Genomic DNA, 10,526 nt, shown 5'->3' with positions numbered 1-10,526 from the left:
TCTTTTCCTCTTCTTCTTCTTTTCCTCTTCTTCTTCTTTTCCTCTTCTTCTTCTTTTCCTCTTCTTCTTCTTTTCCTCTTCTTCTTCTTTTCCTCGTTCTCCTCTATCCCTCCTTCTCCTCTTTTCCTCCCCCACCCCTCCCTTTTTCCCGAAGCCTGACACTCCGCTTGCCCTCGGATTCGGCCCAGTCAACCTCCCTCCTTCGGTCATGCGCGACGACTCCTTCAAACTCCCCCCGCGCGATGCCACCCTGGTCACATCCTTCATTTGGTCCGAGGACAATAGCTGGGCCATTTGCGCCATGTGGGACAACACCATTCGCGTGAGTTTTCCTTCCCTTTCCTCTCTGCCTCCCGCTCGCGCCTTTATCTTCACCACATGGATGCCGGTTCCTGGCCTAACTCCCCGCGCCTGGCCTCGGCCGCCTTGCTCTTCCACCGGCGAAGGTGTGGGACGCCAACACTTCGGAATATCTCTTCTGCCTGTCCGGGCATGAGAACCATGTGTTTGTGCTGGTCCTGCACCCGGTGTACCCGAGTTTGATGATGTCAGCGGGCTATGATGGGCGCATCATTTTGTGGGATCTGGTGTCTCGGCGGATGTTGGCCGCACACCAGCTGCCCCCCTCGTCCTATGCCACGTCGGCGGTGCACGACCCGCCGGGGCCCGGCGGCGGGAATGCCGCGGCCCCGGGCGGCCCCGGGGGCCCGGGCGACCCGGCCACCGCAGGCCCGGTGGCTCGCAGCGACTTCACCGGCCCCGGATCCGTCATGTCGGATCAGGTGTATGACGGGCGCTTTTCCCCCTGCGGCCGGTACTTCTGCGTGGCCGGTCGCGAAAATACCCTGCATCTGTTTGGGCTGATGGGGGCCGACCCGGGGCTGGTGCCGGAGCTGACCGTCGGCGGTCTTCCCGGCCGACTGGCCACCACCCCCTATGCCCGGACCCCGGCACAGCAGTTCTTCGTCAATGACTACCTGGGACTGACCAGCGGGCCGGCCGCACTGCCGGGCCTGGCTCCGGGGCACGAAAACCCCCTGGCCTATGTGGACACGACAAGTGGTCCGGTGCGTTGGGCTGGTCTGCCTTTCGGTTTCCCTTGGCTCCCCTTCCCCCCTCCACCTCTCTCTCTCTCTCTCTCGCTCTTGTTCTGACGCGTCGGCCGCTCCCTCGCTCCCTCGCTCCCTCCCTCGCTCCCTCCCTCGCTCCCTCCCTCGCTCCCTCCCAGCTGCCCTTCCACCTGTTGCAGCACAAGTCCATCGTCAATGCGAGCATGCAGTCGCTGGATGCCAACCGTGACCCCCATTTCGGCCTCGACCTGCCGACACGCTGTCCAGACGACATGCTGGCCGGCCAGGACCGCCACAACCTGGTGCTCTTCCTCAGCGAGTTACACGAGTACGCCAAGTTTCCTCCTTTCCTCCTCTGTGTCATGGCCCCCGGGCGCCATCCTCCTCTCGGCTCGCGTTGTTCACCTGTCTGTCCCCCCGCGCGCGCGCGATTGCTGGCCATGCACGCCGGTAGTTTTGTGCCCGAACTCAACCAGCTGGATCACCTCCGACGCCTGCCCGGGTATTCGGCCCAGCGGCAGCTCGAGGCGCAGGTCTTCTCCGTGGCCGAGGGGTCGGGCGCCGGTCGGCGCACCTATCCTCGAGTTGTGGAGATCGACAGCGTGGAGTTTGCCCGGGGGATCGGCGGCGTGGCCGATGTCCAGCCGGCCCTGACGGCCGGGCCGGGCCGCCACGCCGGGGGTCCTGGGCACCAGCGGGGCCTGGCTCTCGGCCGACGGCCACGCCTGCTGGTGCCGAGCCCGGCAGCCATCAGTGCCAGCGCCGCGCTGAGCACCCTGCCAGCCTCGGTGGAGTATGTGCTGAGTCCGGCGCTGCCGGCTGCGCGGGATGCCGCCCTTGCCGGGTGGGGCCCGGCCGTGGACTCCGGGCCCGGGGCCACCAATGGCGGCCCGGGGTCGGGGGATCTCCTGCCGGAGCCGATTCAGGTGGGCGCCCCGGCGGCGGATTTCCTCCAGTCCGGGGCTCCCATCATTTCGCCCCTGCTGGCGGTGGCCATGCCGAATGCCCTGACTCTCGGGGCGGGGCTCGTGGCCCAGGCCCAGCAGAATGCCCTGCTGCTTGGCCGCGAGCGGGCCGCCCGGCCAGACAGTGGCCAGAACCCCGCCGGCCCGGGGCCCGGGCTGTCCTTGCCGGCCCCCTCGCGCGGGCCGGGTTCCTCCGGGGCGGTTGCCGGGATGACGCCTCCTGCGCGCCGGCGTGGCCGGCCCCCGGGCACCGGGCACCTGCAGATGGCGGCGGCGGCGGCGGCGGCGGCGGCGGCGGCGACGGCGGCGGCGGCGACCGCAACGCCGGCAGCCGTGGCAGCAGCCGCGGCCAGCGCCGTCACAGCACCCGGCCCCCTCGACGATGGCCCCGGCCAGGCGGCCGTGGCCGGTCTCTCGTCGCAAGGCACCGGCGGCGGCTCAGGCCCCGCCGGCTCGGGGGGCGACCCTGCCAGCGGCCGGCGGCGGTCGCGCCGCCAGCGTGCCCAGCTTGGCTTCACCCTGGACGGCGAGGATTTCGAGACCAGTGTGGCCGATCAGCAGGCGGCCCCGGCGCCGGCCCCGTCGGCTCCGGCGCGCAGCTCCCGTGGCCGACTCCTCCGGACCTCCACCACCCTGGACTACAGCGGCATGGAACTTCCGGAGGAGGAGGGCGTTTCACGGGGCGCGGGCGGGTCGGATGTGGAGGACTTCGAGCCGGATCCCCTTGACCAGGATGATGAGGCCCCGGTGCGGGTGCGCTCGCGAGCCGACTCCCTGGGTACTTGGGGGGATGCATCGCCGCCGGCCACCGGGGCAGCATCTACCCGGTCGCGTAGACGTGCCCCGGCCTCGGGCTCGTCCTCCGGCGGGGTGCAGGCGCACGCGCCTGCGACCCGGGGGTCCAGCCGCTCACGGCGGCATCGGACCCTCGGTCCGCCAGCCGGCCTGTTCAGTGCCGATGAGGAGGAGGAGCACCAGGAGGAGGAGGAGGAGGTGCGGGCGCCGACCCGGCGGCTCCGCCGGCCTGGGGCATCTCTCGGGCGGCTGGCGGCGCCTCGGCCGGCCAGCCCGCCGGCCGTTTCGGCACGAGAGTCCGGGCGCCTGCGCCTGCGGCCGCCCTCGCGCGGCCACTCGCCGGCCGTGCATGCCAACTCGCGTGGCGGTTTTTCCTCGTCCTCCGATGAGGATGCCGACGAGGACAATGGGCTGGAGGAGCAGGATGAGGACATCATTGTGGACGGGGGCTCGGCGGTTGGCAGCGATGTCGAGCCCGATCCGGACTTCGACCTTTCGCGCTGGCGCGACCAGTACCCTGATGCCTGGCGCTGGGTGACGAACAACTCGCCGGACATGAGCCCGTACCATCCTCAGGTAAGCCCTTTTGTTTCCTTTCTCTTTCTCTCTCTTTCTCTCTCTTTCTCTCTCTTTCTCTCTCTTTCTCTCTCTTTCTCTCTCCTCCTCTCTCTTTCTCTCTCTTTCTCTCATTTTTCTCTCCTCCTCTCTCTTTCTCTCTCCTCCTCTCTCTTTCTCTCTCCTCCTCTCTCTTTCTCTCTCCTCCTCTCTCTTCCCCCTCCCCCCCTCTCTTCCCCCCTCTCTTCCCCCTCCCCCCTCCCTCCCCCCTCTCTCTTCCCCCTCCCCCTCCCCCCCCCTCTCTCTGTCGCTCGCTCGCCCGCCCGCTCGCCCGCTCGCCATCTGTTTTGCCCTCTGCTCCTCCTGCACGATGCTCTTCTCACATGCTTGCGATTTTCGTGACCAGATGAACGACGTCGTCTACTTCTTTGTCCAGGGATACACCCGATACATGGAGGAGTTGATGGCCTTCGCCCAGGCACATGGCGATGCGCGCTTGGTTCACCGCCACGAGGCAGCCACGCTGGACCTGGTCCGGCAGCTGGGCGCCTGCTCGCGGTTCATGGTCAAGCGCATCGCCTACCGGGTGTTTGATTTGAGCCTGGCCCAGGAGGGCAGTCTGCCGGGAGGCCCGGCAGCGCCCGGCCGCCTGCCCACCGCCCGGCCCCTGCAGCCGGTTGTCTGCGAGCTGGTGCTGGAGCTGCTCAATCCCGATGTGCAGTTTGGCAGTGCCCAGCCGGTCACTTCGGCGCTCATGCGCCGGCACCCTCGCGCCCCGCCCGTGACCATGACATTGCTGTATTGCGACCGTCCGAATTTGGCGGACTTCCTGGTCCTGGCGTCGGCCATCGACCGGATCATCTGGCCAGCGGACATGGGCCCGGCCGATCAGGTCATCGATCTGTCCCCGAGCGAGCAGCTGCAGCTGCAGCTGCCCGGGGTCAATGATCGCATCTTTGGGCACTATGGCCAGTGGCTTCCGGCGCTGGTGACCGACATCAGTCCCTGTGACCAGCGTTTCCCCTCCTCACCCTGGCAATGCTTCTCCGTCAGCTGGAGCCGTGGCGGGTCGGACCGACTCAGCCCGTGGGAGGTGGCCACCTCGCAGGGGGCGGTCGGCATCCTGAGCCGGCCGCCTGAGCGCATCACCGACAAGGGTATGCCCGGGCTCTCGCCCTCCCCCATGCGCCTCTCACTCTCGCCCATTGTTGCGCCTTTCGCCCCCTGCCTTTGGATCCTGCCCATGCCAACCGCGACATCCCCCCCCCCGCGCTGCTCAATCCCGATGTGCAGTTTGGCAGTGCCCAGCCGGTCACTTCGGCGCTCATGCGCCGGCACCCTCGCGCCCCGCCCGTGACCATGACATTGCTGTATTGCGACCGTCCGAATTTGGCGGACTTCCTGGTCCTGGCGTCGGCCATCGACCGGATCATCTGGCCAGCGGACATGGGCCCGGCCGATCAGGTCATCGATCTGTCCCCGAGCGAGCAGCTGCAGCTGCAGCTGCCCGGGGTCAATGATCGCATCTTTGGGCACTATGGCCAGTGGCTTCCGGCGCTGGTGACCGACATCAGTCCCTGTGACCAGCGTTTCCCCTCCTCACCCTGGCAATGCTTCTCCGTCAGCTGGAGCCGTGGCGGGTCGGACCGACTCAGCCCGTGGGAGGTGGCCACCTCGTTGGGGGCGGTTGGTTTCCTTATTTGGTTTCTTCTGCTTTTTTCCTACAATGGTTTTTCCGGGTTCTTTCCCTCCCCCATTTCCCCCTCCTTCTTTCCCTTTTTTTTCCCTTTTTCTCCCTGCTTTTCTTTCCTGTTTTTTCCTACTTTTCCCTCCCCCCCCCCCCCCCCCCCCGCCCCGCCCCGCCCCGCCCCTTCCCTCGTCACCATCGCCCACACAGTGGCCCAAGCGGTCAAACGTCGAATTGATCGGCTCTTCCGCGCCGAATTGTCGGAGCCCTTCCGCACGGCGGTCAACTATGCCGAATACCCGCAGTACTTGCAGGAGATCGCGTATCCGACCTTCTTGGCGCAAATTCGCGAGCGCGTGGACCGACGATTCTACCGGCGCACGGACTCCATCCGGTGGGAGGTCTTGCAGATGGAGCTCAATGCCCGGCAGTTTAATGACGAGGACTCGGACATTGTCCGGAGCGCGTCGTACATTTCGGCCGAGCTGCTGGCCGAGCTGGATCGCCTGGACCGAGAGGCCGGGGACCGTGGCGGCCGGGAGGGCGGCGGCCCGCCGGGCGGGCCCCTTCCCCCCGGCGGAGGAGCCGGGTTCTCCTCGCACCCCGGGCCCGGGCGTGGTGCCGAGTCGTCGCCCCAGCCGGGCCCTTCCGGGTCTCCGGGCGAGGGGGGCGGCCGTTCGCGTCCCGCCCGCGCGGCCTCCTTCGGCGGCCGGTATGCGTCATTCATGTCGCCGCAGTGGCCGACGGCCCTGCCTCCACCGGGGCTGGCCCAGGCGCTGGTGCCCCTCCTGGAGGCGGCCGGGCCGGCGCCGCAGCAGGCCCCCCAGCAGCCTTGGCATTTGGTTCCTCCGGAGCCGGCCGCCGGGGGTCCGATTGGGCATGTCCCACGGCCGGACCCCGGCACCGGGGTCTTGTCCTCGGTGCTGTCCATGTTGCTGGCCCCCCCGACCGGGTCGGCTGCCGCTCGGTTTGCCCCCGGGACTTCCTCTTCCTCCTCTTCCTCCTCGCCCGGGCCTCTGCCTGGGACGTTTTTTCGCTCGCCGCCGTCGGACATGGTTGTCGAGACGCCCCCTCACGCGCTGGCCCCGGCGCGCGGCGGTGGCGGCCCCGGCGGCGGCATGCTCCTCGACAGCAGCATCAGCATCAGCACTGGAGGTCCATTTGGTGTTGACATGCTCGGCGGTCAGTCCGCATCCCAGTACACCGTGTCGACTGGCCGGCAGGCGGTTGTTCCAGCGGTGCTGAGCCCGTCTTTGGGGCTTCGGCCCGGGCCCGAGCACCTCGCCGGCCCCAGCCATCCCCAAGCCCCGCTTGTCGCCCATCATCATCACTATCCTGGCCACCAGCCGCTGCCGCCGCCGCCGCCATCGTCACACCAGCAGCAACAGCAGCAGCACCACCACCATCAACAGCAGCAGCAGCAGCAGCAGCAACACTACCAGCATCAGCATCAGCATCAGCATCAGCATCAGCAACACTACCAGCAGCAGCAGCAGCAGCCGCAGCATTTGTTGTACCCAGGTGAAAGCCCTGGCGGGCTCCTCCCACCGATGGGGACCCCTCCCTTGGCGGCTCCCCACGGCGGGGAGCTTACAGCGCTCTTGCACGCGCCCTTGCCACCCGGCGGAGTGTCGGCTCCGTCAGTCACATCGCCCCCAGTTCACAATGTGGCGGGTGTGCTCCGGCCGGCGGGCAACTATTCGCCTCAACCTCTTCTCCAGGCATCGCAGCCGAATGATGCAGGGGACCTGATGTGGCAGCAGCTGCAGGTTCTCCTGCAGCAGCAGCAACAACAACAACAACAGCCGCAGCACTTTGTCCCGCAGCAGCCACATCCGATCCAGCACCAGCACCAGCAAGTGGCCGGGTTGGCGGACCTGGTCGGCCCCCTTCAAACGCCCCTAGCCCCGCCGATTCTGACGCCGGTCCAGGCGCCCATGTCGTCTGGTGTGCTTTCGACGCCGGTTCCCGCGCCGGGCCCGGCCGGGTACACCCCCCCGCCTCGAGCGGCCGGCCTGCATCCGCACCCGGCCCTGCACCCGCACCTACACCCGGCCCTGCACCCGCACCTACAACCGGCCCTGCACCCGGCCCTGCACCCGGCCCTGCACCCGGCCCTGTCTCAGTCTCCGCCGCAGCCGTACCTGCCGCTGCAGGTGTCGCATCACTCCCCCGCGCGCCCGCCGGGGCTGTCTCCGCTGGAGGTGTACCCCGATCCGAGCACCGGGCAACTCCCCCCCGGGGGCGCGACGCCCGGGCACCTCCTGTTGCAGCAGCGCCCTCCGGGGGCTGATGCCGGGTCGCCCCCCTTCCCGTGACATGTGGCTTTCCCTTACAACATGCGCGCGCCCAGAGGCGCACCACCTCGGCCATGGCCGACACGCATGCATCTTGTCCTTGAATCCCCTCGCGATGAATACACACGCCTACACGCCCGCACATGTGGCCCCTGCGCCCGCCCAGGCAGCCAGTTTTCCCGTCACCCAGCCGCATGCCGGCGCGCGGGCCCTCACACCCATGGACGCATGCATGCTCGCGCAAACAGACCCAGGCGCGCGCGTGTGCGCGCGCGGGCATGCAGACGGCCGGGAACGGGCATGCGTGCTGTCCCGAGAGACGCGCACCCCATGCAGGTTGCAGCCCGCGCGCATGGTTGTATGTATGTATGTATGTGTGTGTGTGTGTGTGTGCACTCGCCGGCGAGCCCTCTCCTGCCCAGGTCTCCACATGCACCCAGCCACCGAGGGTGGGCCCTTGTCGGGGGTGCACCCGGGCCCGGAAAACCGAGGAATCATAAATCCGGCCCGGGCGGTCCCCTTCATCTGAGTAGGTTGGATGGCCGAGTGGTTAAGGCGCTAGTTTCAGGTACTAGTGGGAAACCTCGTGGGTTCGAGTCCCACTCCAATCACACATTACTTTTTTGGCCGGTGCCACGGGACGGGATTTTTCGGCCGACGGCGGAGGCTTTGCACATGTGAGGGGGCGCGGCGGCGCCGGCTGCGGAAAATCCTCCCGGCCAAATGATCGAAGGGGATCCCATGATGTCAAGCCTGTTTAGCTCAGTTGGTAGAGCATGGGACTCTTAATCCCAGGGTCGTGGGTTCGAGCCCCACAGTGGGCTTGTCTATCTTTTTGCCTCTCGCCGGGGAGAAGCGGGGAATGCCCGGTGGGGGGAAGGGGGGGCCTCCTCTCCCCGCCCTCGACTCCTCCACCTTCCCCCCTGCGGCCGCACCAGGGGGGGCATGTGCGCGCGACGAGATCCTTCCGAGGAGGGCCCCCGCCCATCTCTGCCCCTCTTTCTCATCCTCCCCCCCCTTCTCCTTCTCCTTCTCATCCTCCTTCTCCTTCTCCCCCTCTTTCTCCTTCTCCCCCTCTTTCTCATTCTCCCCCTCTTTCTCATTCTCCCCCTCTTTCTCATCCTCCCCCTCCTTCTCCCTCTCTCCAAGAAAAGGAACAAAATACACGAAGAAGACGGTGGATTTCCCTTTTCGACTCGGCGAACAGAGTGCTCTCATTCGGCCAGCTGCTGGTTGACCAGCTGCGAGTACAGGCCGCCGGTGGCCATCAGCTCGTCGTGGGTGCCCTGCTGAGCGACGCGGCCCTGGTCGATGACAACAATCTTGTCCGCGTGACGGATGGTCGACAGCCGGTGGGCAATGACGATGGTGGTCCGGCCCTTGGATGCCCGGTCCAGGGCCTCCTGCACGATGGCCTCCGACTCGGAGTCCAGGGCCGAGGTGGCCTCATCCAGCAGCAGGATGGCCGGCTGGCGGACAATTGCCCGGGCAATGGCCACACGCTGCTTCTGGCCGCCGGAAAGCTGGCTCCCACGGGAGCCGACATCCGTGTCGTAGCCACCGTCAAGCGCCTGGACGAAGGAGTGGGCATTGGCCGCCTCGGCCGCGGCGATGATGTCCTCGTCCGTGCAGTCCGGCCGGCCGTAGCGGATATTCTCGCGGATGGTCCCGGCAAAGAGCACCGGCTCCTGCTGCACCAGGCCGATGCCCTGGCGCAGGCGGTCGACCAGGACATCGCGCACGTCATTCCCATCGACCAAAACCTGCCCGCTGGTCGGGTCGTAAAAGCGCTCCAGCAGCTGGATGAGGGTGGACTTGCCGCAGCCCGAGGCCCCGACCAGGGCCACCGTCTGGCCGGGCTCGGCCGTGAAGCTGACCCCCCGGAGGACGGCCTCGCGCGGCCGGCCGGGATACGCGAAGTGCACATCGCGGAACTCCACCCGGCCATCGGTGATGGGCCGGCAGCAGGACGCATGGTCGGCCCCGGCCAGCGGGTCAATCACCAGCGGCCGGTCGATCAGCCGGAAGAGGGCGATGATGGACTCGCGCGCGCGGGCGTAATCCGGCGCGAGGGCGGCAATCTGCCCGGCCGTGGTGGCGCCGAAGACCACGGCAAACACCCCGCGGATGATCTGCGAAAAGGTGCAGAACCCGGCCTCCACATTGCGCGCGCCATACCAGAAGGTCAGGGCAAAGACAAAGTAGAAGATGGTGTCCACCATGCCGAAGCCCACGCCGATGAGCTGCAGCACGCCGGCCGGCAAGCCATCCGCAGGGAGGGGAGGAGGATCCCCGCCAGGGGGCCGAGTGTCAGTATCAGCCAGCCGAGGCGGCGGCACGCCGGCAGCCGACGCTTCCCCCCGCCCCTGTCGGGCTCCCCGAAGCCGGGGGCATGTGTGCGCACCTGGGAGCTCCTCAAGCACGTGCGCATCGGGGCTTGGAGGGCCTGGGAGAACTTGCTGGCGAAGGCCTCCTGCCGGTTGAGGGCCATCACCGTGCGGATGCTGGTAATACACTCGACCGCGTAGTTGCCGCTCTGCTCGAAGGCACGGCGGTTCTTCTCATTGAACCCAACCGTGGCCATGATGGACAGATACCCGCCGAGGAGTGACAGCGGCGCGCACACCATGGCCACCAGGCCCAGCCGCCAGCAGGAAACCGTGGCCAGGATCAGGCTGGCCAGGATGGTGGTCGAGGTGACCACCATGGTGGTCAGCCGGATGGCCGTGCCGCCCTGGATGTTGCTGGCGTCGGTGGACAGCCGCGCGGCCAGGCTGCCGGTGGCATTCTCCGGCCGGTCGAACCAGGCCGGCTCCTGGCGAACAATGGCCTGGAAGGCCAGCTTGCGCATGCGGTCGGTCAGCCGCTCGGCCGTGACAAATTGCCCGACACTCATCAGGTAGTTGGCCGCCACCGAGTAGACCCCGAGCCCCAGGAACACCAGGCCCCAAAGGAGGGCCGCCTGGCGGAGGTCATCGCCACGCTTGACATTCAGCGCGTCGATCATCTCCGCCGTCAGGAAGGCATACAGCGCATAGATGGCCCCGAAGAGCACGGCCCCGATGACCGCCATCACAATGTAGTACCAGTCGCCGATGGATTGCATGTAGGCCCGGATGACCGGGCTGTTGCGGTACTTGTACTATCGCGGGGGGGG

The 10,526-nt window shown here is 67.5% G+C and overlaps 2 protein-coding genes and 2 non-coding genes across 4 annotated transcripts in view; 3 read left to right on the top strand and 1 right to left on the bottom strand.

The window, feature by feature from the left end:
- H696_03297 (hypothetical protein) overlaps nucleotides 1-7,511 on the top strand; it is a gene marked incomplete at its 5' end in the record, with an annotated part of 10,695 nt that extends 3,184 nt beyond the window's left edge. Inside the window, 6 exons of the mRNA XM_009497156.1 lie at nucleotides 189-322; nucleotides 447-1,067; nucleotides 1,229-1,398; nucleotides 1,525-3,406; nucleotides 3,792-4,542; nucleotides 5,283-7,511. Coding sequence (XP_009495431.1) covers nucleotides 189-322; nucleotides 447-1,067; nucleotides 1,229-1,398; nucleotides 1,525-3,406; nucleotides 3,792-4,542; nucleotides 5,283-7,390 — 5,666 coding nt within the window. The 3' untranslated portion in view covers nucleotides 7,391-7,511. The remainder of the gene's footprint in view (nucleotides 1-188; nucleotides 323-446; nucleotides 1,068-1,228; nucleotides 1,399-1,524; nucleotides 3,407-3,791; nucleotides 4,543-5,282) is intronic.
- Nucleotides 7,512-7,901: 390 nt separating this feature from the next.
- H696_03296 lies at nucleotides 7,902-7,980 on the top strand. Its single transcript has one exon. It is a non-coding gene; the product is annotated as a tRNA-Leu (tRNA).
- A 140-nt stretch (nucleotides 7,981-8,120) lies between these two features.
- H696_03295 lies at nucleotides 8,121-8,193 on the top strand. Its single transcript has one exon. It is a non-coding gene; the product is annotated as a tRNA-Lys (tRNA).
- A 390-nt stretch (nucleotides 8,194-8,583) lies between these two features.
- Nucleotides 8,584-10,526, bottom strand: part of H696_03294 (hypothetical protein) — a gene marked incomplete at both ends in the record, with an annotated part of 4,430 nt that continues 2,487 nt past the window's right edge. The window contains 2 exons of the mRNA XM_009497155.1: nucleotides 8,584-9,612; nucleotides 9,774-10,505. Of these exons, the coding sequence (XP_009495430.1) occupies nucleotides 8,584-9,612; nucleotides 9,774-10,505 (1,761 nt within the window). The remainder of the gene's footprint in view (nucleotides 9,613-9,773; nucleotides 10,506-10,526) is intronic.

The sequence above is a fragment of the Fonticula alba genome (assembly GCF_000388065.1).
Source record: "Fonticula alba strain ATCC 38817 unplaced genomic scaffold supercont2.5, whole genome shotgun sequence".
Classification (NCBI taxonomy): Eukaryota; order Rotosphaerida; family Fonticulaceae; genus Fonticula; species Fonticula alba.
The sequence above is the reverse complement of the archived record's forward strand: the minus strand, read 5'-3'. Positions and strand labels throughout refer to the sequence as shown.